Source organism: Pyrus communis, chromosome 16, assembly GCF_963583255.1.
Source record: "Pyrus communis chromosome 16, drPyrComm1.1, whole genome shotgun sequence".
In the NCBI taxonomy this organism is placed as follows: domain Eukaryota; kingdom Viridiplantae; phylum Streptophyta; class Magnoliopsida; order Rosales; family Rosaceae; genus Pyrus; species Pyrus communis.
In genome coordinates, this window is record NC_084818.1 from 1424553 (window position 1) to 1448382 (window position 23830).

At 39.0% G+C, this 23830-nt stretch overlaps 3 protein-coding genes and 1 pseudogene across 7 annotated transcripts; 3 read left to right on the top strand and 1 right to left on the bottom strand.

The window, feature by feature from the left end:
• The first annotated feature begins 2794 nt into the window (after positions 1-2794).
• On the top strand, positions 2795-5482 carry LOC137720481 (cyclic nucleotide-gated ion channel 1-like). 5 transcript variants are annotated; one of them, XM_068459559.1, is made up of 7 exons: positions 2795-2969; positions 3061-3499; positions 3582-3782; positions 3992-4239; positions 4352-4466; positions 4599-4965; positions 5112-5275. In XM_068459559.1, the coding sequence occupies exons 1-7, from the start codon at positions 2944-2946 to the stop codon at positions 5126-5128; spliced, it is 1413 nt and encodes a 470-aa protein (XP_068315660.1). In that variant the 5' UTR covers positions 2795-2943; the 3' UTR covers positions 5129-5275. The 5 variants fall into 5 exon arrangements, with proteins under 5 accessions (XP_068315660.1, XP_068315657.1, XP_068315656.1 ...); XM_068459556.1 differs by having other exon boundaries at positions 2799-2969; positions 4599-5003; positions 5112-5482; XM_068459558.1 differs by having other exon boundaries at positions 2828-2969; positions 3061-3180; positions 3423-3499; positions 4599-5482.
• A 2170-nt stretch (positions 5483-7652) lies between these two features.
• On the top strand, positions 7653-14796 carry LOC137721062 (cyclic nucleotide-gated ion channel 1-like; annotated as a pseudogene).
• A 1463-nt stretch (positions 14797-16259) lies between these two features.
• Positions 16260-19905, top strand: LOC137719996 (probable protein phosphatase 2C 76). The gene is made up of 9 exons (XM_068458986.1): positions 16260-16540; positions 16867-17230; positions 17391-17518; positions 18019-18117; positions 18379-18537; positions 18728-18814; positions 18940-19031; positions 19371-19445; positions 19634-19905. Exons 2-9 carry the CDS (start codon positions 16905-16907, stop codon positions 19787-19789), a joined length of 1122 nt encoding a protein of 373 aa, XP_068315087.1. The 5' UTR covers positions 16260-16540; positions 16867-16904; the 3' UTR covers positions 19790-19905.
• Positions 19906-20051: 146 nt separating this feature from the next.
• LOC137719997 (uncharacterized) lies at positions 20052-23417 on the bottom strand. The gene is made up of 9 exons (XM_068458987.1): positions 23297-23417; positions 22698-22816; positions 22291-22431; positions 22083-22188; positions 21680-21862; positions 21092-21254; positions 20740-20972; positions 20477-20566; positions 20052-20332 (listed from the first exon to the last, which is right to left on the bottom strand). Exons 2-9 carry the CDS (start codon positions 22710-22712, stop codon positions 20286-20288), a joined length of 978 nt encoding a protein of 325 aa, XP_068315088.1. The 5' UTR covers positions 22713-22816; positions 23297-23417; the 3' UTR covers positions 20052-20285.
• Positions 23418-23830: the final 413 nt, after the last annotated feature.

Here is a 23830-nt window from a genome sequence, read left to right on the forward strand (position 1 = left end):
AATCGATTTACTCTAAATTTTGTTAGTTACATTGGCATCTTTTGGTGATTTTCGATTTCTGCTGTGCATTTGCAGAAGATCTGGTTTCCGCTGGTGGACCGGTTTATGTTTAGATGATATGCAGAAGATCTGGTTTCCGCTGCTGTGCATTTGCAGAAGATCTGGTTTCTGCTGTGCATTTGAAAACCCTTTTTACATGTCGAAATTCAAAAATACAAACAGAAAAGCAAAGAAAGCTACAGACTGTTTAACGTACAACAAACGTTTGAAATATGCCTTAGACTAATCAACTTCTTGTGAGATAAGACTTATTCAAAAAAATTTCAGATGAAACCACATTTGAAAATTAAACGATAATCAAAGTCATTAGACTCAGAAGACCGGTTGCCTTTATTTGTTGACTCTATTTGTTGACTTTATTTGTTGACTTGTGAGGAATGAAATCTCCGCGAAGTTTCTTTGAGAATATCTGTGTGAACTGGATCCATGCCCTTGAATGGCTCTGTTGACTGGAAGGAACTTGTCTAGCACTTCTTAGGGTCGCCGTTGTTGCTGCTTCCTACTTCCAACATATTGCATTTCTTGGAACTCAACCGGTTTTCATGAAACCTTTCTGACACTTGATCTTTTTGCTTCTTTCTTCATCCCTAGTTTTCGAGTCTTTTCCTTTCTTTATAGTATAGATGATGGATGACTTTATACTATGAAGTGGTTATTTTTTGGAGGCGTAACTATTTGTGCGTACCTAGTGGACACTATGCCGCCTGGGACGAGGATCTGGTGTTGGCAGTTAGGCCGGGAGAAATAATCCCTAGCTACGGGCTGAGGGACATGGAGCAGGCATTGAGTCGGGAGTTGGTAATCTCTGGCTACAGGCGCAGAGACCACGGTGTTGGCATAGGGCCGGGAGTTATATTTATTCAGTGATCTTACTAGCAACACACCGCGCTTACGAGATGGTCTGTGAGACGATTGATATTTTGATTTCCGCGATATGTCTTTTTAGATGTTTTTGGCATGCTAGGGTTTTCAGTAAACCTATCACTTATTATGCTAATAGTTTTCTTTATATAAACTGTGGGGGTTAGTATTTTGATAACTGTTTTATTATTATTGTATATATGAACCTGGTCTACTCACCTTTGTTTTTAGCCCCTATTCAGGTCTTAGAATCGAGGCATACAATCCCGGCGTCAAGGCACTTCAGCATCGGCATGTTCGAGCCCTCTCGGTGTAGGACCCACTCCTTTATTCATTCACTTTTATATTATTTCTTTTAGTGTTCTAATTAGCTGTATGCTTTGAACACGTTCCTAAGTTGTTAATTCATTGTATTTCAATTCATAACCCTTATTTATTTCTCATTCTTAGCTTTTGTATCAATTAATGGCTTTTGTCACCCTCAAGTGTCTACCAGCACGTGTCTATCCTGGTAGTTAAGCAATATCAGGGTCGGGACGTATCATGATGTATCACCACGTGTACCGATCACATTAAAAAATCTTTCATACCCGGAGAGCAAAGTAGAAAAACACGTGGCATACTAGGATTACGAGTCTCAAAACCTATCGTGGATGCGGCTGCACCATATGACTCCTAAAGTGGGAGAGATTTTTCAATGTGACCGGTACACGGGATGGTATATCACGTGTCAATAAACAAATGGTAGGATATATGTGCTAAAAAATTAATAATTTAAAAAATAAAATTTCTCTCCATTCTTATTAAAACACGTGGTCACCACGTCGTGGTGTACTACTTGTTTTTCCGTTATAATTAAAAATTTCTCCTAAAGTGAATGCAAGAAAGCCGCCACGTGGCCACCTCTATTCACTGACAAGCTACAAAAAGCATCTGTCTCTCTCTCTATCCTCTCTCTATCCACCTCCTGAATCTCACTCACTCACTCAGTCTCTCTCTTACTTTCTCTCTTTAGGGTTCCATATTCTATCAGGTTTTTAGATCGAGAAAATTGTCCTTTAAACATACCTGTGCACGCATGGAGCTGATTGGATCACACTTTTAGATTCGGATCCTCGCCGTCTGCGCCCGGTTTATTCAATCCGATCCGATCCGACTCGGTGCTTGTCAATTAACTTCCTGTTTGGTTGCCGAGAAAGCTGAGGAGGTAAGTGATAGAAACTAGAAAATGTTGTTTTTATTTCGCATCTTCTTGTTGCTTGTTTGTGGAATTAACTTTAGCTCAATCGGAGAGGCTCGATTAATCGATTTACTCGAAATTTTGTTAGTTACATTGGCATCTTTTGGTGATTTTCGATTTCTGCTGTGCATTTGCAGAAGGTCTGGTTTCCGCTGGTGGACCGGTTTATGTTTAGATGATATGCAGAAGATCTGGTTTCCGCTGCTGTGCATTTGCAGAAGATCTGGTTTCTGCTGTGCATTTGAAAACCCTTTTTACATGTCGAAATTCAAAAATACAAACAGAAAAGCAAAGAAAGCTACAGACTGTCTAACGTACAACAAACGTTTGGAATATGCCTTAGACTAATCAACTTCTTGTGAGATAAGACTTATTCAAAAAAATTTCAGTTGAAACCACATTTGAAAATTAAACGATAATCAAAGTCATTAGACTCAGAAGACCGGTTGCCTTTATTTGTTGACTCTATTTGTTGACTTTATTTGTTGACTTGTGAGGAATGAAATCTCCGCGAAGTTTCTTTGAGAATATCTGTGTGAACTGAATCCATGCCCTTGAATGGCTCTGTTGACTGGAAGGAACTTGTCTAGCACTTCTTAGGGTCGCCGTTGCTGCTGCTTCCTACTTCCAACATATTGCATTTCTTGGAACTCAACCGGTTTTCATGAAACCTTTCTGACACTTGGATCTTTTTGCTTCTTTCTTCATCCCTAGTTTTCGAGTCTTTTCCTTTCTTTAACCCGGCAAATAATCTGCTAGGTTAAATTTTGTGGCGCTGGCAAATGGCAGTGGTTGTTCCAATTCCACGGTAAGCGAATGCTGTCCTTTTTATGTTTTCCATTTTGGAGTTATGGGAAAAAGTTCTAAGCCAATTTCTGTTTGTAATATGTTGTACTCAGGCTACATCACTATGACTTGGAAGAAAATGCTGCAGAAAAATTTCCGAAGAATATTAGGGAAGCACCGAAAAAATTCCCCAAGAAAAAGCTTCTTGATTTATGGGAGTTCGTCCTGCAGAGGTGGAATCAGATACTTTTAGTTTTCTGTGTTATCGCTCTCTCAACTGATCCTTTGTTCTTTTACCTCCTTACGGTTAACAACGAGCAGAAATGCTTTACCCTGGACAAAACATTGGGGACCGTAACTGCGCTTCTGCGTTTCAGTATCGATTTCTTTTATGTATTTCATATCATTTTTCAATACCGTGTATGCATTGCTGCTCATTCTTTTCAAGCCTCTCGACGAGGTGAATCGGTTGCAGAGACTCGGGCAAGAGCACGGAAATATTTGTCGATAGACCTACTACTCGACGGGCTTATGATTCTTCCATTTCCACAGGTATGGAAAACCGTTTTATATATAGTTAAGCTATAATATTTACTTGGTATGCTAGCTTATATGCTTGCTCTGATCTGTCCAGGAGCTAGTTTTTTCTGTCTTTCCCAAACGAAATAACTCGACGGTTTCCGGTGAAACAAATCTATTGATCTTGATGTTTGTGTTTCAATATCTGCTAAGGGCTTTTCGAATCGGCTCTTTGTTAAAAGTAGCTCTAAGGGGTTCTAGCATCTTCGCCGAATCTGCATGGCCTGATCTCTTTCTTTTTATGCTTGCTGGTCATGTAAGTTCCATAACCATTTCTAACCGGGTGATGCTAGAGAGACCATTTTGATGTATAGAAGGAATTCAATCATCAACCGCCACATCATGTGTTTTACAAAATATGGTCTAAAAAGATTGTCTCCCTATCATTTTCCTTTCTAATCAGTTCTTCAACATTCTGAAACGCTTTTGTTCTTCTATATTCCAATTTTCTGGTTCTGTACTTAGGTTACTGGAGCCTTTTGGTATTTTTTCTCACTAGGAAGAATAGCAACGTGCTGGCGAGAAGCCTGTGCGCACTGTTATTTATATTGCGATGACACATTTGGAGCTAAACCATTGGCAGACGACTCTCTCTCTAAAAACACAACGAATTTTGGAATATACACTGATGCCCTTGACTCTATAGTTCTGGATTCAACTCCTTTTGTGAAAAGGATTTCTTACTGCTTCTGGTGGGGGATACAAAATCTAAGGTTTTGCTTATCCAAACTATCCTACTTTTGAGCGAATCTCTTTTATACCGCTTCTGGATTCAACAATTTTGAGAATCTCCTCTTATATGTTTAGTTGTATCGTGTTATGCAGTTCCCTCGGCCAAAGCCTCAAGCCCTCTGCAATCCACGTATGGGAGATATACTTTTCACTTCTTGTTTCGATATCTGGCTTGGTGCTAATTGCAATTCTTGCTGGAAATCTGCAGGTTGGTGCTAAACCATTCCCTCCTAGCTCTTTATCTAATTATCAAATGACTGTTTGCGCATTGGTTTATCAGATATTCTAATTTACTTATATAAACGTGATGAGCAGCCTTTTGTTATCACTTGTCACACAGAAATATTTGCTGTCAAAAGTTGCGAGATCGGAGGAAATGAGATTGAAGGAACAAGAAATAGAATTGTGGATGTATTACCATTCACTTCCCCGGAGTCTTAAGGCGCGGATTTGGCAATCCATGAAACACAAACTGAAAAAAAACATACGCGTTGAGAATTTTCTTCACCTTCTTCCCGTGGAACTTTGTAAGGATATAAAATGGCATCTCTGCTCAGGTCCACTCAGAGAAGTGCCAATACTTCGAACCATGGACGAGCAACTGTTGTTCGCCATCTGCAAATATCTCACGCCGGTGCTGTACGCGAAGAACAGCATCATTTTTCACGAGGGAGAGCCACTTGCTGAGATGCTCTTCGTCACCCGCGGTAAGCTATTGACTTACACCGCCTCTGCTACTGCTAGGGTAAGATTTCTTGGCAAAGGTGACTTCTATGGAGAAGAGCTTTTCGATTGGGTGCTGATCAACTGTGCCAGCTTATCTAACTTCCCCTTTTCAACTGAAACTGTCAAGGCGCAAACGGAAGTTGAAGTGTTTGTTCTAAGGGCGCAGCAATTGAAGACGGTTATCTTTAAATTCTGGTGGCTTTTCACCAAAGGGCAACGCCGCCACTCGAGCCTTAATACTAGCTTTAACGTGGAGCAATGGAAACCAAGGGCAGCTTATGCTTTGCAAGCAGCTTGGCGTCGCCATAAAAAGGAAACCTCCACGATGCGAAAAGTGAATTTGTGACCGCGTGCTTCCCGGGAATATGACTGCTTTTTATCTTGTGAATTTGTGAATTTTTTTTTATTTTTATTTTTTTGTGAAGCTTGTAACAGCAAAAATCACTATTCAAAAGCCTGCCGGCTTTGTACATAAGATTTGCCGGCTTTGTACATAAGATTTGATGCATTATTTTAGGCTGCTTTTGAAATTTTTTATTTGAGGAACATTTATGTTTATATTTTTTTTATGAAGCTTGTGACACAAAAAATTACTGTTCTGCCAGCTTTATACGGTATATTATAACTAATATAACAAAAGGGAGCAACAAGAAAAGCATAGAAAGGAAAGCGTCGAATTCGAAACCAAGTTACTGACCAGCAGTTGCAGACCAGACGACGAGCAGTTGTAGACGGTGGTGAACGGATGAAGGTCTTCAACTAGAGTCTGATTTCTGAAGTTCGAGTGAAGAAATAAAAAGGTAGATCCCAAATTTTATACACGGAATCCTTTCAAATTTTTGGTCAATATCACGGTTATATCTCAATTATCCCTATTCTCTTCCGATTAAATGCAACTACGTACCCGGAAAGTCAGATACTCTTATCCCGACAGTCTGCTACAAGTATCCCAGCAGTCAACTACGTATCCATCACGTATCGTATCCCGCGTGTCAGATACGGGGTGTGGGGGTAAGTAATCCTCCGTGTTTGTGCATCGTAGACATCCCGCTGTAGCTAAAGTGGCTAAGTCCACGTCGGCGTATGAACCTTTTTTTATGTTTGGTCCACATAATGCTTGTATAATATCTGCGCTCCCTTGCAACGAAAGCGATGTTTGTGTTATGAGATACATATAATAATGCTCATATATTTTCTCAGCAAGGCAAGAGATGCAATGTTTTCAATTGAGAATTTGAGAGATTTTAATGGATTTATACATTCATGAATTTTTATAGAGTTTAATTGATTTGTAGAGATTCCATATAAAATTTTGATTCAATTATCTCGAAATCTCATGGGAAGAGGTGAGATTTGTGGATGTTTAAAATACACCACGAAATCTCTGCAATTCCCTCTAATACCTCAACTTTCTCAAATTCTTTAAAATCAATTTCTAATTTAATACACCTGGAATGTTATAAACTTTTTAAAAATTCTAATTGAATACACCTTGAATTTTAGAGGATCACTTAAAATCCTGATTGAATACTCTTAGATTAATTAAAAGAATTAAATATCTTAAAATCTCAATTGAATACACCCTAAGGAAGATAAAACGCCTGGCTGTGAGGATCCGCTATTCCTTCTGCTGCAACACCTTGTAAGCATGCTTTATCACCCTTCCCTTCTACTCACTTCTCTGCTGCAACTTTTCTCGTTCACATCTTCGTACTTCCACTCGTCTTGTCGCTCACTTTATACTCATTAGCCCTTCCGTGCGGTGTCTGACAACTGCTTACTTAGCAAAGCCTGAATGAACGCCATTTTGGGCTTTGCTCTAACCGAAGCTATTGCATCGTTTGCCCCAATGGTGGCCTTTTTGATCTCTTATCCATCGAAGCAATCCAAAACTTAAACAGTCCATGATAATTATTTTACCTTTTAAACTCAAGCTCAGATGACACTTCTCTCGTTGTTTTGCAAAACGAAAACTCATGAACCAGGATAATAAGCTGTAATTTTAATCAAAACAGCATAATTTTCCCTGTATAGATGGGATATGGCAAATGTTGGTTGCAATTTCTAATCACAATCCACAACATCAAATACAATACCCGCTATCAGATGTCAATGCTATTTGACGGATCAATGACATAAATGTACTTGTTCCAAAACCCCAAGTATGAATCCATTCTAATCGGTTATACAAAAATAGGAGCATTCCCGTGCACCTTTTACATCTTTTTCTGAAATCTGAACCGCCTTCGCCTTCCAACGGAAGTATCCAATCAAGGTCAGTTATCGATTGGCAACCGAGGAGAGGCGTACAAAGAAGAAGCATATATAAGATCAAGTCATCAGAAGCAGTGGACTGGTTGACTTGTGACGAATGAAATCTCCTGGAAATTTCTTTGACAATGTGCGCGTGAATTTGATCCATGGCCTTGGTTGGCCCTGTTGACATGAAGGAACTTGTTGATTTTCGCACTTTTTAGGGTCGCCATGACTGCTAATTCCTGCTTCAATTTTTACTTCCAACATATTGCATTTCTTGGAACTCAACTGGTTTTCATGAAACCTTTCTGACACGATCTTTTTGCTTCTTTCTTCTTCCCTAGTTGTCGAGTCTTTTCCTTTCTTTATCCCGGAAAATAATCTGCTAGGTTAAGATTTGTGGCACTGGCAAATGGCAATGGAGGTTCAAATGCCGCGGTAAGCGAATGCTATCCTTTTTATGTTTGCCATTTTGGAGTTTTAGGTAAAAGTTCTAAGCCAATTTCTGTTTGTAATATGTTGTATTCAGGCTACATCACTGTGACTTGGAAAAAAATGTTGCAGAAAACTTCCCAAAGATTATTAGAGAAGCACTGAACAAATTCCCCAAGAAAATGATTCTTGATTTATGGGAGTTCGTCCTACAGAGGTGGAATCAGATACTTTTAGTTGTCTGTGTTATCGCTCTCTCAACCGATCCTTTGTTCTTTTACCTCCTCAGTGCTAACACTGAGCAGAAGTGTCTTACGCTGGACAGAACAATGGGGACCATGACTACGCTTATGCGGTTCATCGTCGATTTCTTTTATATATTTCATATCATTTTTCAATTCCGTGCAAGCATTGTTTCTCATTCTTTTCAAGCCTCTCGACAAGGCGAATCAGTTACAGAGACTCGAGCAAGAGCCCGGAAATATTTGTTGATTTACTTACTAGTCGACATGCTTATAATTCTTCCACTTCCGCAGGTATGGAAAAGCCATATATAATATATAATTGAGCTATAATATTTACAAGGTATGCTAGCTTATAAGCTTGCTCTGATCTGTCCAGGTGCTAGTGTTTGCTGTCATTCCAAAACTAAAATATTCATCGTTTGAAGCAAGGCTATGGAACACTATGTTCGTGTTTCAATATCTGCTGAGGTTTTTTCGAATGGGCTTCTCGTTAAAAGTAGCTCGAAAGGGTTCTAGCATCCTTGCCGAATCTGCATGGGCTGATCTCTTTTTTTTTTTATGCATGTCTGTCATGTAAGTTCAATAACCATTTCTAATTCGGGTGATGCTAGTGAGACCATTTTGATATAAAGAAGGAATCCAACAGCCACATCATATGGTTTATAAAATATAGTCTAAAAAGATGGTCTCCTGTCATTTTCCTTTCTAATCAGTCCTTCGACATTCTGAGACGCTTTTGTTCTTCTGTATACCGATTTTCTGGTTTTGTACGTAGGTTCTTGGAGCCCTTTGGTACTTTTTTTCTATACAAAGAATAGCAAGGTGCTGGCGAGAAGTCTGTGAATCTCATGGAGGTTCACACTGTTATTTATATTGCGATGACACATTTGGAGCTAACTCATCCGTCGATGACTCCTGCTCTACAAACACAATGGATTTTGGAATATAGTCTGATGCCCTTGAATTTATAGTTCAGGATTCAACTCATCTTGTAGCAAAGATTTCTTACTGCTTCTGGTTGGGGGATACAAAATCTAAGGTTTGTACTTATCCCAATCATCCTACTTTTGAGAGAATCTAAGGATTTCCTACTACTTCTGGATTAAGCACTTTTGAGAGAATCTAAGGATTTCCTACTACTTCTGGATTAAGCACTTTTGAGAATCTCCTCTATGTTAACCCAAGTCAATCTGCCGTTTCATCCACTCCATGATTTGAGGAGTTTGTTTAGTTTGGAAGTGTTATCTGATTACCACTCCTTGTTTGTAGGAGATAGGGTTTAGCTTTTCTATTTTGTATTTTTGATTTTCAAAACCCCTTGTAATTAGGGTTTTCAAACCCTCTGATGTAATCATGAACAGCTTATAAATACAAGGCATCCCATAGTTAAATGGGTATGCAAACAAGTGAAAAACCTATGTTCTTAAGTTTTATATGGTCTCTAGAGCCTTTTTTGTCTAACGACAAAGATCCTAACCTGTTATTTTGTCCATCATCGCTTCCATGGCTGGAAACAATGTCCCTGCTATCAACCCTAACCCCCAAACCACCACTTTTCAACCTTTTTCCATTGTCGTCAATATCAAACTTGATAGAACCAACTACCCACTGTGGTTGGCTCAAATTCTCCCTATTTTAAAAAGCCGGGACTTGATGGGGTATGTTGATGGCACTTTGGTGTGTCCCCCAAAACATGTTGCTGGTTTGACAACCGTGAATCCTGCGTACACAACGTGGGTGCAACAGGATCAAATGATCCTTAGCTGGATTAATGGATCTCTGACTGCGTCTGTCTTGTCTGTGGTGGCAAGCAAAAGAACTGCTCGAGCTACTTGGGAAGCTCTGGAGCAAAGGTATGCATCCACGTCTCAGAATCGTATTTTGTTTCTAAGGAATGAATTGTTGCAGACCAAAAAAGGTGATCTCTCTGTGGCGGATTACCTTGATCGCATGAATGCGATTGCTGACAATCTTGCTCTTGCTGGGCAACATGTGAGTGATGACGAACTGGTCCAGATTGTGTTGAATAATCTTGGACCAGCGTATGAGATGACTGTGAGCGCAGCACAAGCTCGTGACAACCCTATCACTTATCCTGCCCTTGAATCCTTGCTGCTGACAACAGAAAGGAGAATGGTGGAATACAATGTTTCGTTGGTTGAAGGAGCCACTGTTAATGCCTTCGTGGCTTCTCGAGGACGTGGGCGTGGTCGTTCTCGTGGTGGTGGACGCGGGAACTACTCACATCGTGGTGGTGCTCAATGAGGTCCCAATCCTCGCCATTACAATGCTTCGCAGAATAATCAAGGTACTGGCGAAATGTTTGTTTCTTGTGGTGATATAATTGTGTGTCAAATATGTGGTAAACCAAGTCATCCTGCGTTGGATTGCTACCAGCGCATGAACACTGCCTTTGAAGGACGAATTCCGGCCAAACGTTTCTCGACAATGACTTCTTCACCAATTACTCTTAACAAACAGCAGAATGGTTCTTGGCTCCTCGACACAGGAGCCAATGCACACATTACTCCTGACATTCAGAATCTGGCCAATCCCAAAGAGTATCACGGGAATGAAGGAGTAGGAGGTGTAGGTAATCACACGGGCATCTCAATTGCACATTATGGTTCCAGTCAACTTAATACTAAATCTTGCTCATTTGTTTTACGTGACATTCTTCATTGCCCAACTGCCTCCACTAATATCCTTTCTACTCATCAGTTTACCCTAGATAATGATTGTTACTTACTTATTTTTCCCCATGTTTTCCTTGTTAAGGACCTCAAGACACGGAAGACGTTTTTCCGAGGGAGATGTGAGAATGGGTTGTACCCATTTCCAAATGGCAGTGGCTATCTCAAGCATTCTGTTACTGCATGTGTGGGAGTTCGAGTGTCGGTTCAAAAGTGGCATGCACGTCTTGGCCATCCTGCAAAACCAATAATAAAGTTTTTAATTTCAAATAAATTGGTACCAATTCATGGTACCTCTGATGTACGCTTTTGTGAGTCATGTCCTCTAGGTAAAAGTACTAAATTACCTTTCCAATTGTCCGAGTCTAGGTCTCAATTTCCTTTGCAACTTATTCATTCAGATGTGTGGTGTTCTCCAATTCATTCTAACGAAGGTTTTCGTTATTATTTGTTGTTTGTGGATGATTATTCGCGATATTCATGGATTTTTCCCATGAAACAAAAATCTGAAGTTTTTGCGATATTTGTGAAGTTTAAAGCCAAAGTTGAAAATATGTTTAATCAATCCATAAAAACTCTTCAATGTGATGAAGGTGGTGAATATAAGAATCATTCTTTTCAAAGGTTTCTTGATATTCATGGTATTTCTCAACGTTTTTCTTGCCCTAAACATCCTGAACAAAATGGTTTAGCTGAACGAAAACATCGACATATTGTCGAAACTGCCATGGTTATGCTTGCTCAGTCTTTCATGTCAACTACGTTTTGGTTTGATGCATGCTCAACTGCCACATATCTAATAAACCGATTACCTACTCGTGTATTATTTGATACATCTCCGTTTGAGAAATTATTTCAAAGAAAACCCAATTATGAGTTTTTGAAGGTGTTTGGTTGCCGTTGCTTTCCATGGCTAACACCATACACGCAAAACAAGTTACAACCAAAATCAAAGTCATGTGTTTTTCTTGGATATTCTTTGAACCATCAAGGATACAGATGCTTGGACATGACCACAAGACGAGTTTATTTGTCTCGCCATGTTCTATTCGACGAGGACTCATTCCCTTTTAAGGGACTCACATCTCCTTCTGACAGTGTCGACGAACAAGGTAACAATTTTTTCCCTCATATCTTACCTAACTTTCCATTACCCACTACTCCACCAGAGAATCCTACTTTCACTACTGTTGATCCCCTCCCACAAATCCCTTCTGCCCCGAGCCTTACACCAGCCATAGAATCCTATCCTGATGAAACTTCTCCGCACCATACACCATCCATGGTTGAACCTGTATCCCAGCTCAACCCACCTTTAGAACCTAACATGTCTATAGGACCCTCACTATCATCAAATGAGCAAGTTTTAGTAACTGAACATCGTGTGCAACCCACTGTCCCTAGTGATACTGGACATTCTATGACTACACGGTCTAAATTAGGGGTTCTCAAACCAAATCCAAAATATGCTATGCATGCTACACTTGATAACTCTCTTGTTGAGCCTACATGTTTCAGTCAGGCAGTCAAACATCGAGCGTGGAGAGAAGCTATGGCGCAGAAGTTTAATGCACTACAAAGAAATGGAACTTGGAGCTTAGTTCCGTACAATTCTACAATGAATGTGCTACCAAACAAATGGGTGTTTAAAATTAAACGTCACGCTGATGGCACTCTTGAGCGTCATAAAGCTCGATTAGTTGCCAATGGTTTTCATCAGAAAGCTGGTGTGGATTACACCGAAACTTTCAGCCCTGTGGTCAAGCATAGCACCATTCGACTCGTGTTGAGTCTTGCTGTGTCAAAGAAGTGGCCTGTACGCCAACTTGATGTGCAGAATGCGTTTTTGCATGGATACTTAAATGAACATGTTTACATAAGACAACCATCAGGCTTCATTGACAACCAGTTTCCTCATCATGTATGTAAGCTACATCGATCTCTTTATGGTCTCAAACAAGCGCCTAGGGCTTGGTTTCAACGGTTCTCTGATTTCTTGTTTCAACTAGGGTTTGAGGAATCTACGTGTGATTACAACCTTTTTGTGTTTGACAAGAAGGGTGTATATATTATTCTGTTAATTTATGTCGACGACATTCTTATAACAGGGAACAATCCACGCCAGGTGGCTCATTTGATTCAGAAACTTGGTAGTTTGTTTTTAATGAAAGATTTGGGACCGCTCAGTTATTTCTTAGGCATTGAAGTGAAGTATAATGGTGATGTCATGCATCTTTGTCAGTCTAAATATGCACTGAATCTCCTCACTCGCACAAAATTCACAGATGCCAAACCTATTTCTACTCCTGTGTCGTCTGGTTAGAAACTGAGTGCTCATATTGGCGATCCTTACGTCAATCCAGAGATGTATCGCAGTGTTGTGGGGGCGCTCCAGTACCTCACCATCACACGACCTGATCTGTCCTACGCTGTGAATCAAGTGTGCCAGTTTATGCATTCCCCGAAAAACACACACTGGATGGCAGTCAAGAGAATTCTTCGGTATCTAAAGGCTACATATAATCATGGCTTACTGTACCAACCAGGAACTGCTACGTTGACAGCTTATTCGGATGCAGATTACGCTGGCAACCCTGATACTCGTCATTCTACGGGTGGTTTCTGTGTTTATTTGGGTTTTAATCTTGTCTCCTGGAGTTCAAAGAAGCAGAATACTGTTTCACGCTCGAGTGCAGAAGCGGAGTATCGCCAGTTAGCTTATACTGCTGCAGAATTATCATGGTTAAGGTCTCTCTACAAAGATCTTCATTTAAATTTGGTTCCACCAACCATTTAGTGTGACAACATTTCCTCAATTGCCCTGGCGTCCAATCCAGTCTTCCACTCGCGCACTAAGCATCTGGAGGTCGACTACCATTATGTTCGTGAAAAGGTGGTTCGTAAGCAGCTCGTAGTAAGTTATGTGTGTTCTCAAGACCAGCTTGCTGACATTTTTACTAAAGGTCTCTCTTCTTCACGATTTAAGTTTCTTGTCTCCAAGCTTCCAGTTGTTCCCCCACCTGTTCGCTTGCGGGGGGCTGTTAACCCAAGTCAATCTGCCGTTTCATCCACTCCATGATTTGAGGAGTTTGTTGAGTTTGGAAGTGTTATCTAATTACCACTCCTTGTTTGTAGGAGATAGGGTTTAGCTTTTCTGTTTTGTATTTTTGATTTTCAAAACCCCTTGTAATTAGGGTTTTCAAACCCTCTGATGTAATCATGAACAGCTTATAAATACAAGGCATCCCATAGTTAAATGGGTATGCAAACAAGTGAAAAACCTGTGTTCTTAAGTTTTATACTCTAATATGTTTAGTTGTATCGTGTTATTGCAGCTCCCTCGGCCAAAGCCTCAAACCCACTACCTACTTAAGGGATGTATACTTTTAAATTTATATTTCGATATCCGGCATCGTGCTACTTGCAATTCTTGCTGGAAATCTGCAGGTTGGGGGTAAACCATTCCCTCCTAATTCTTTAGTTTAATTATCGAATGACTGATCACACATTGGTTTATCAGTTATTTAATCTAAGTTTCATTTATATGTAAACCTGATGAGCCGTCTTTTATTTCCAACTTGTCAAACAGAAACATTTGCTGTCAAAAGTTGCGAGATCGGAGGAAATGGGATTGAAGAAACCAGAAATAGAATTGTGGATGTATTTCCATTCACTTCCTCGGAGTCTAAAGGCACGGATTTGGCAATCCGTGAAACACAAACTGAAAGAAAATATACGCATTGACATGGAGAACTTTCTTTACCTTCTGCCAGTGGAACTTTGTAAGGATATAACATGGCATCTCTTCTCAGGTCCACTCAGAGAAGTGCCAATACTTCAAACCATGGACGAACAACTGTTGGAAGCTATCTGCAAACATCTCACGCTGGTGCTGTACGCGAAGAACAGCATCATTTTTCATGAGGGAGAGCCACTTGCTGAGATGCTCTTCGTCACACGCGGTGAGCTATTGACTTACACCGCCTCTGCTGCTGCTGCTAGGGTAAGATTTATTGGCAAAGGTGACTTCTACAGAGACGAGCTTTTCGATTGGGTGCTGATCAACTGTGCCAGCTTATCTAACTTCCCCTTGTCAACTGAAACTGTCGAGGGGCAAACGGAAGTTGAAGTGTCACTAATTCACTGTAATACATTTAGGTATGAACATTTCGGTTCACTAATTTAGTAAAATATATTATGATACGGCTGTTTAGGTACACTAATTAGAGAAAGTAAAATAAATATAATGAATTAAAATGTGTATAATAATAAATCATTTTAATTTTAATGTAATGACATTAAATAAGATATCTATTAAATACTAAAACAAAAATATAATTTATATACTATTAAGAGAACTCTCATTGTCAACTTTTTTTTTTCCCATTTTTTTCTATTTTGCCCTCACTTTTGATATACACTATTGACAAAAGGACGGCAAAATAGTAATTTTGTACATTTTGACAAAATGGCAATCATATCCCTAATTTTCCTATTTTACCCTCTTTTTTTTATACTTATTTTTTCAATTTTACTCTCACTTTTGATACACAATATTTACATAAATAGGACAAACAAAACAGTAATTATGTAATATTTTTAAAAAAATGTACTTATTAAGAGAAATTGTTAATACACACAAAGTGTGTGCTTTCTACTAGTATAAATTTGAATTAAGTATACATTAGAGGACTAAAATCAATATCAAATCTAACACCAGATTTTTACTGAATTTTAATTTTCTTTAAGGATTAAAGTTCAAAAACCTCTAAGTTAAATCTCAATCGTTATTTCATGAAACAAATGTGCGGGCGATAATCATGCATATTTTAATATGGTATTGTTATCGACATATTGAGCCCAATGGATTATGTGCATTCACATCACACTCATATATATGTATTCTAAAAATAAAATAAAAACGCCTACAATTAAACTTCTGTAGATAATAGCCTTGGAACCAAAGAAAATCTATTAATCTAGCAAATATTAAATTTATCGAGGTATTATTTATTTTCTTAAATATTATACATCTTATTAGTTATTCGCTTTACAAACTAACAATTTTATATATTTTTAACGAAGTAAAATGTAGCATTTGCTTCTTTTCTTTTTTTTTTTCCCCAAAAATAGATTGGTCATTTTTCAATGTATTAATTATTCTATTTTACGAAAATTTAACTAAGCGAAAACTCTATTTAAATAAACAAAAGCTATGGTAACACGACACATCATATATGCAACAATGGTTTCTAATCTCAATCATGTAAAGAAATCAAAAAAATTATTAATTTATATATTATGTGAGACCTAAATGAAACTTTTAATAATATCTCATCTTATAAATTTAATGAATTATTAATTTAACACGTTATTTTCAAGTCGGTACTTATTATTAATGTCAGATATTAAATTATCAAAATTGTATTTACTTTCTTTCACTTATATAACAATATACGGCGTAGATCCTTGCATTCCCAACATTACTACTGCTTAAGGGCGGAGAGCAAAGTAGAAAAACACAGGTATTACGAGTCTCAAAACCCCTCGTGGATGCTGCTGCACCATATGACTCCTTAAGTGGATGCATGAAAGCCACCACGTGGCCACCTCTATTCACTGACAAGCTACAAAAAGCGTCTCTCTTTCTCACTTCGTTTACTCTCTCTCTCTCTCCTCTCTCTATCCACCTCCTGAATCTCACTCGCTCACTCAGTCTCTCTCTTAATTTCTCTCTCTAGGGTTCCATATTCTAACAGGTTTTTAGAGCGAGAAAATTGTACTTTAAACATACCTGTGCACGCATGGAGCTGATTGGATCACACTTTTAGATTCGGATCCTCGCCGTCTGCGCCCGGTTTATTCGATCCGACCCGATCCGATCCGATCCGACTCGGTGCTCGAACTCGAAGATTTCCATCCACAATTCTGTAATCAATTCAACTTTTTCTCCTTAATTTCATCGCGAAATTTGATCGAATTTAGCTCTTGATCTGCTTTTGGTTGCCTGTGGACGTGCGTCTGTGTTTTCTGTTTGTGAACTTGTCAATTAACTTCCTGTTTGGTTGCCGAGAAAGCTGAGGAGGAAAGTGATAGAAACTAGAAAATGTTGTTTTCATTTCGCTTCTTCTTGTTGCTTGTTCATGAAATTAACTTTAGCTCAATCGGAGTAGGCTCGATTAATCGATTTACTCAAAATTTTGCTAGTTACATTGGCATCTTTTGGTGATTTTCGATTTCTGCTGTGCATTTTCAGAAGATCTGGTTTCCGCTGGTAGACCGGTTTATGTTTAGATGATATGCAAAAGTTACATAAGGAGTGTGATTGTTCAAGCTGGGCATATCGTCACGTCTACAAAGGCAAGGGTGCATTTCAACAATACTGATCGATTTTGCATGCTTGCCAATTCGCGGAACCGAGCATTTAGGGCGAGTTTAGTAAGGGTGCATTTCAACAATACTGATAGATTTTGCATGCTTGCCAATTCGCCGAATCGAGCTTTTAGGGCGAGTTTAAGGATGATGGTTGATACAGGTGCGACAGATGACCAGGGATCCGTTTTTGATGTGCTGCCTGACAAAGATGAGGATGGTGAATATACCAGTGGAGGGTGTAGAAGGTTATATCGATTCTCCTTATTCGTCTTTATTTTTTGGGTAAAATTTATAGGCAAAAGTGATATCCTTATTCAGCTATAAGATGACCCGTTCTGATATTGAATGATCTAACTGGTGCCTTTTGGACTTACCTTCATGTTCCTGTTTTTGTCTCGTTGACAGCGAAGGAGGAAAACTGAGTTGCGGTTATTCAAGTTTCAGGGGAAAAAGAGCAACTATGGAGGATTTTTATGATGTTAAAATGTCCAAAATTGATGGGCAAACGGTCTGCCTGTTTGGAATTTTCGATGGTTAGATTCTCGTTATATTCCTTTTTTGTTTTAGATAACGGAATATGTTCTGATTATTAAAAGTCTAAATTGTAGGGCAAAAAATCATTCGTTACAATGTCTATGGAATGCTGTCTACATAAGAATCCAGAATGTCTGGACACGTGGAGTATATTTAGGTTTTTCGAACATATTTGAGACCATTTAGTGGCTGAACCCTTAGGAAACTGCAGTGGCAAACGGTTGGGCGAAACTGATAACTTTTGCTGCTTTAGATGCTATGTGTGGTAACTTTCCACGTAAAGGAAAATATCAAAGCTTGTATCATTTTAATTACGGAGCCAGTTGATATTACTCGCATATATCTGAGGGTTCTGCTACATAACTTTGACCTTATTCCTAAGATGTAATTGTCCTGAGATTTCAGTCAAATATAAGCATTTTGCCTATTGGCTGAAGTAGAAAGTACTTGTCCTATGTATGCTGCAAGGTTTTCTAATTTTTTTTGTCTGTCTTTACAGGTCACGGTGGTTCTCGTGCTGCTCAATATTTGAAGGAGCATCTATTTGACAATCTCATGAAGCATCCACAATTCATGACAGACACAAAGTTAGCTATTAGTGCGTTCCTTTATACCTAAATTTGTGCAGCACATACAATGAAGTGTTAGGGTGATATGGTTGTAGCATGTCCATTGTTCTGACACAGGATCCCATACGAGTGGAATTATTTCGTTTTGTGTCCTCTTAGTTCAGATGGAAAGAGATGAAATTTTTTTACGCCTGTCATTTCATCAAGCTGTGGGGTCCTGCACTGAGCACTATTCTATCCTGTGACATAGGTCTGTTTGGTTCTTCTGTGTAACTTGGGTGACCTTGCAGGTGAATCGTATCAACAGACCGATGCAGACTTTTTGGATTCTGAAAGAGATACATACCGGGATGATGGTTCTACTGCTTCAACAGCAGTCTTGGTTGGTAACCATCTATATGTTGCCAATGTTGGAGATTCACGTACAGTAATATCAAGGGCAGGAAAAGGTATAAATTGAATCATTAGTCATTGAAAAGTGGTTAATAATATTATGATACATAACGGAATTCATCATGAAGTATATCGGACACCTTTCCATGCTGAAAATGTTGAATGTAATCGTATATAATGTAAGAGTTTAATATTTTGATATGCTGGATATCTAAAATTAACTTTCGTTTTTCCCATTTTGGACAGCTATTGCTTTATCCGAGGATCATAAACCAAATCGAAGTGATGAGAGGAAGAGAATTGAAAATGCTGGGGGTGTTGTAATGTGGGCAGGTAAAGTGCTATTCAAGCATCAGGTGTTGATTTTATTCATGGGCTTGAAATTTCTATACGGTTTCACTGTTTACAATATTATGATAAATCAGCAAGTGACCGACTTCATTCTGCTATGTTCTCAGGCACTTGGAGGGTAGGAGGTGTGCTGGCTATGTCTCGGGCTTTTGGGAACCGCATGTTGAAGCAATATGTTGTTGCAGAACCTGAGATCCAGGTTATCATTGAATTTCTCGCTGTTTGGTTCTGAATTAACTTATTTCTTGATTTGTTTTCTGAGGATTTAATCTGTCCATGTGGTGAACCCGTCTTTACTCTTTCTACAATCTGGTGTAGGAGCCTAGTTGTGAATAGTAAATAGTAATTTCCTAGTAATTGTTGTATCCGAGGAGTCTTATTTTGGTAGCATAAATCACAAAATACTTGTTTACTCGTGGATGTTACATATATTTGTATCCCCTAGATTGTAAGATTTTTCATACCCGATGTCGAAAAGAAAACCAACACAGATTGGAAGTTAGAGCAGAGTTTTCATCAGTTTTTTTCTCTGTTTCAGGACCAAGTGGTGGATGAAGATTTTGAGTTTCTAGTGCTTGCTAGTGATGGGGTATGGGATGTGCTAACGAATGAGGTAAATTCTATCCTGGCTGTAACCTTCGATTTTGACACATACGCAGACACAAGGCCATTCACCGGTCCTTTCCCGATCGGACATGGGATGGGCGAGTTCTTTTGTGTAGGCGAACGGTTGTTTTGCAATATGATTGCAATGATAAGAACCCTGGCTCCCTGCTTATCTATTTCTGCACCATGTGTCAGGTTGCTGTTGAAGTTGCCAAAACAGAAGAAGAACCCGAGGCAGCAGCTCGAAAGTTAACGGCGGTCGCCTTTTGCCGTGGCAGTGCCGACAACATAACGTGCATTGTGGTGAAGTTCCAGCATGACAAAGCAGAGCCAGGCAGTGCTCAAGATTGAAAATTTACATATTGCATGTGTGGTTTTGTCAACATTTTTAAGAAAACTGAATATTAAATTTGCGCATGCAAATGGATGAATGTGCTTACAGAAATTAAAGCAATTTTGTTTATTCATTGGTTTTGTATCTAAATTTTTCGATTTCTTGTACGTAGAAGACGGGGTTTTCGACCTGTTTGGTTGCTGTATTTGTCTACGTTTGTATTGTATACCTCTTCTGCATAGCTGTTAAATGTCGGATCGGGATGTTTTGAGTGGCGCACTTCATGTTTTAGGGCGCAATCCCTAAATTATTAAACATGTAGAGTCTGAAGTCGGACCCGTAAAAGTCGAACCCAAAAAAGTACGTACGAAGACGAAGAGAATTGAGATTCAAAATTTACATGTACTTATCAATCGGTTACATAATATTGCTCAAAAATAGCATCTTTCTCATCCTAGACAAAAAAGAGGTCCAAAATACACCAGACCGTGTTGCCTTGGCGCGTAAGAAACGTTACTCCGATTGAGAGCCTTGACCAGGGTCGACAAAGAACTCTTCCACTGCGAAAATAACGCGTAAGGTGATACTTAGTTTTCTTCTCCATATCAAAGAATCATCGATGCAATCAAACTAGTAAGAAATGGAAAGAATGTTCAAATGGAAACATCGAGGGACGAAGCATTTGAGTAATGTGGTTTTCGTACCCATGTCATTTTGCTCTGGAGAATCAAGCATAATGTCTGGGTCGGAAGGCAGAAAGGGTGAACCCGAATAGTTTCCAAGTGATCCCAGATCTGTTCATGAAACAAATGAAAGAAGAATCCATCAACAAAAGAGGAAACGGATAACCAGCACACGATGGCTTCACACCCGAAACTTATTAAAAACTCTAGTTCGGTATACTGCACTGTTTCCCGTGTCCATGTTCTTCAACATAAGATTGTGCAACAAGGAATACTGTTCTTACCTGGTAAGTTTGGCCATCCAGCAGTATCAATGAGGCTGAAATTCCAAGGAGCCTGCCCCGATAACTTTCCACTATCTGCTTCATCACCAAACCTCTCCAAATTTGCAAAGTGAGTAAATGCAGGATCAAGCATCGATGTGCCTGCACCTAGCTCTGATATTTCTGATGGAGTGTAAGGAAACTGGCCATTGGACACTGATACAGGACTTGAAACCATCTCTGTCTTGATACCGCTGTCAAGGATGATCAAGAACACATCACAAACGATGGTCACTGTGTGCATACGTGACAGAAGCTTTACTGAATGCTTAGAACAACTAAAGAAAAAGTGGATGTGAGATAGAATCCTCACTCTTGACATAAGTTTAGGGGCATATGGTGGAAATTTCCGTGAGCAGGGATTCCATTGACCAAATGACAACTCGATATAGTGCCCATGGAATTGATTTGGTGATGACCCTTAGACGGAAATGGAGGCTGCTGCATGACGGGGTATCCCATAGGTAAATTGTTAACTGCACTAAATATAAACAAACGAGGAATAAGGGATCACATTACATTTAGATCTATGGCATAGAATTCAGTTAGAAGTAGCCGACAACCTTCCAATAAACCAACACCAAAAGTGAGAAGGAATTTGAATACGAGAAGACATGCATTTTAGCCAATTGCGTCCAGTCTAGTTTACATGACCAAGCTTAAGAAAGAAATGCCTCAACAAATCAACCAAACAAGGTGTATCTCGATTAGGAGTGAATTCCCCTCGATTATTTTTCTGACTTTTAAGTACAATTTTCCTTTTTACCAAAGTTCGAACTCAATAACTGATCATTGGTACTGAAAGAAGAGAAAACGCAATGCAGCTCCTACTCCTTTCTTCTACAAAAATTTAAAACGCTGACGTGCGCCTAAACATTCAAGTTCTCTGAGAAGAAAATACCAGGCATGTAATGCATCCCATTATGCAAAGGAGGCAATGGAACCTCTGGAGGCTCTTGCTGTTTCATCAGATGGTATTGTTGCTCAAGCAAACGGTTGTACATAACAATTTGATTTTTCAGCTTTAGCCTCATGTAGTAAGCCTTGAAAAATTCTGCATTTTCTACTTCCAATTTCTCAAGTACTAAATAAATAAAAAAATATGACAATTAGAGCAATTCGAAACATATAGCAGCAATATAACGACAAAGTCAAAATCTTCTTTTGCGCCATCAACTAGTAATACTTATGCATTGCGAACAATGAAGAAAAGTGAAGATGTCATATAAAAGGGAATGGAAAGCTTTATTTCCAGGTATCTGGAGAAAGAAAAAACAAAGGAAATTATGTATGTAGCGGCATACCCAAGCTTGTAAAGCCCGGCTCAATCCTAGCACGATCTAACAGGGTATTGACGACTTCATTTTTGTTCATATACAACCGCAGACACCTTTCAACCAAATTCTGGACCTACAATGTTCATTATATTACCAAAGCAAAATAATGTAATTAAGTTTCATCTTTGGAACAAAAATCACACTCACAGCTCAAACAAGTAAAAAAATGTCTTACAACTTCAATATCTTCACGCGTGACTTTTGTACTCTTGTTGCTGGAAATAGATACTGAACCAGAGTCCACCGTAGGAACCTCACTGACGCCATTTTGTTGGTCATTACGGGGGAATTGCTTCTCCGTCGATTTCTCTTTATCCTGTGAAAGTCCTCTTGCTTAGGGATACGAAGCTCAAAGAAGTAAACAAGACTCGCGAAATAAATGTATTGTTTTGAACTCATCGAAATGTGAGGCTATCGAGGAGGGGGAAACAATTCAGTTGTATGGTTTATGGCAACAAACAGCTAAGAGATTTTCATACAACAACACTGGCTTAGAGAAATTGGGGTGCTATCATTGTCTGTCAGATTAATAAAATCAACGATGACTCGCAGATTGAGAATACATATAAAAGATGCTAAAACCTGCAATATCTTCATTTCACTTCAATGCACCTAAACTCCGAGCTTTTGTTTGGCTCGAGATCTTCCGTTCAACTTTCTATGATGGCTAAACCAGAGAGACCAATGAATCCAATCATGACCTGAAATATCATAAAAATTGTGTAAAAAAGGATGAACAATTGGAATGTCGAATATGCAAGACGGGCAAATTTTCATCTAATAAGATTAGTATAACATGCCAAACAAGGAAATGGATTGATGTAACCACTTCCAATCATCCATTTATGTGAAACGAACAACTTTGTTTTTCTGTTTCTGCAATTAATTGATAAAGTACAATTCCTTCTCGTTTTCCCATCAACTCTCGGCATCTACACAGAGCACAAATCTCAGAAACCAACAACCAATGATCACTTCCCCCTGAACCCTTGTTTGGTTGCCAAGAAAATCCAAGAAATTCCATTCCTTTCTTCTTACCCTTTTCTCAGCAACCAAACAAGCATCAAAATTTATGATACGAAAACTGAAAGGAAGCATCTTGAAGCAAAAACAAGGAGAAAAATAACCCAGAAAAAAAAAATCGTGTGGGGGGAGGAAAAAACAAAAAGGTTTGGAGTTACCATAAAATGGAAGGCTTTGGAGGAGGAGGACTGCTACTGCTAGGGTTTCCAGATGCAGGCAAGTAGGCTGCAGGGTTTACTGAAACGTTGGTGTTAATAGAGATCAAGCAGTAGAAATTTTAAACCAAGTGGGAAGGGAAACAGAGTGAAAACGTCGGTCGCAGGCAGGTGGTGTTTTGTTTTTTTTATTAGTGCATCGTTATTTTTACAGGCAGGTGGTGTTTTGGCTTTTTTTAGTGCATCGATATTTTTACATTATCGAAAGGAGTTCGGTTAAGCCATACAATAAGAAACCTAATTTGATATCGAATTTATCATCGACAAGATTCGAACCTAAGAACTCTCACTTTCAAGTGAAGATGAATACTACCAGATCCGCAGTACTGAGTGGCAAAATGACAGGTGGTGTTTTGTAGTTTTTGTGGTTTTGTGGGGGTGAAATTTTGAGTAAAGCTGCTTGTACCCTGTGCTGTTGATGTTGTACGTGGCTTGGCCCCTTCTGTTTTCATTTTGTGTTTTGGTGACAATGTTTGG

Excerpts from the sequence above, each read along its gene's own strand:
- LOC137720481 (XM_068459555.1), top strand. The coding sequence starts at position 2,944 with ATGGCAGTGGTTGTTCCAATTCCACG. Across the intron at positions 3,783-3,991 it reads TTTTTATGCTTGCTGGTCAT|GTTACTGGAGCCTTTTGGTA; the intron begins GTAAGTTCCATA and ends TTCTGTACTTAG. Across the intron at positions 4,467-4,598 it reads TTCTTGCTGGAAATCTGCAG|AAATATTTGCTGTCAAAAGT; the intron begins GTTGGTGCTAAA and ends CTTGTCACACAG.
- LOC137719996 (XM_068458986.1), top strand. The coding sequence starts at position 16,905 with ATGATATGCAAAAGTTACATAAGGAGTGTGATTGTTCAAGCTGGGCAT. Across the intron at positions 17,231-17,390 it reads ACCAGTGGAGGGTGTAGAAG|CGAAGGAGGAAAACTGAGTT; the intron begins GTTATATCGATT and ends TCTCGTTGACAG. Across the intron at positions 18,815-18,939 it reads GGGTGTTGTAATGTGGGCAG|GCACTTGGAGGGTAGGAGGT; the intron begins GTAAAGTGCTAT and ends CTATGTTCTCAG.
- LOC137719997 (XM_068458987.1), bottom strand. Across the intron at positions 22,189-22,290 it reads CGCGTGAAGATATTGAAGTT|GTCCAGAATTTGGTTGAAAG; the intron begins GTAAGACATTTT and ends TGAACATTGTAG. Across the intron at positions 20,567-20,739 it reads TGGATGGCCAAACTTACCAG|ATCTGGGATCACTTGGAAAC; the intron begins GTAAGAACAGTA and ends TTTCATGAACAG.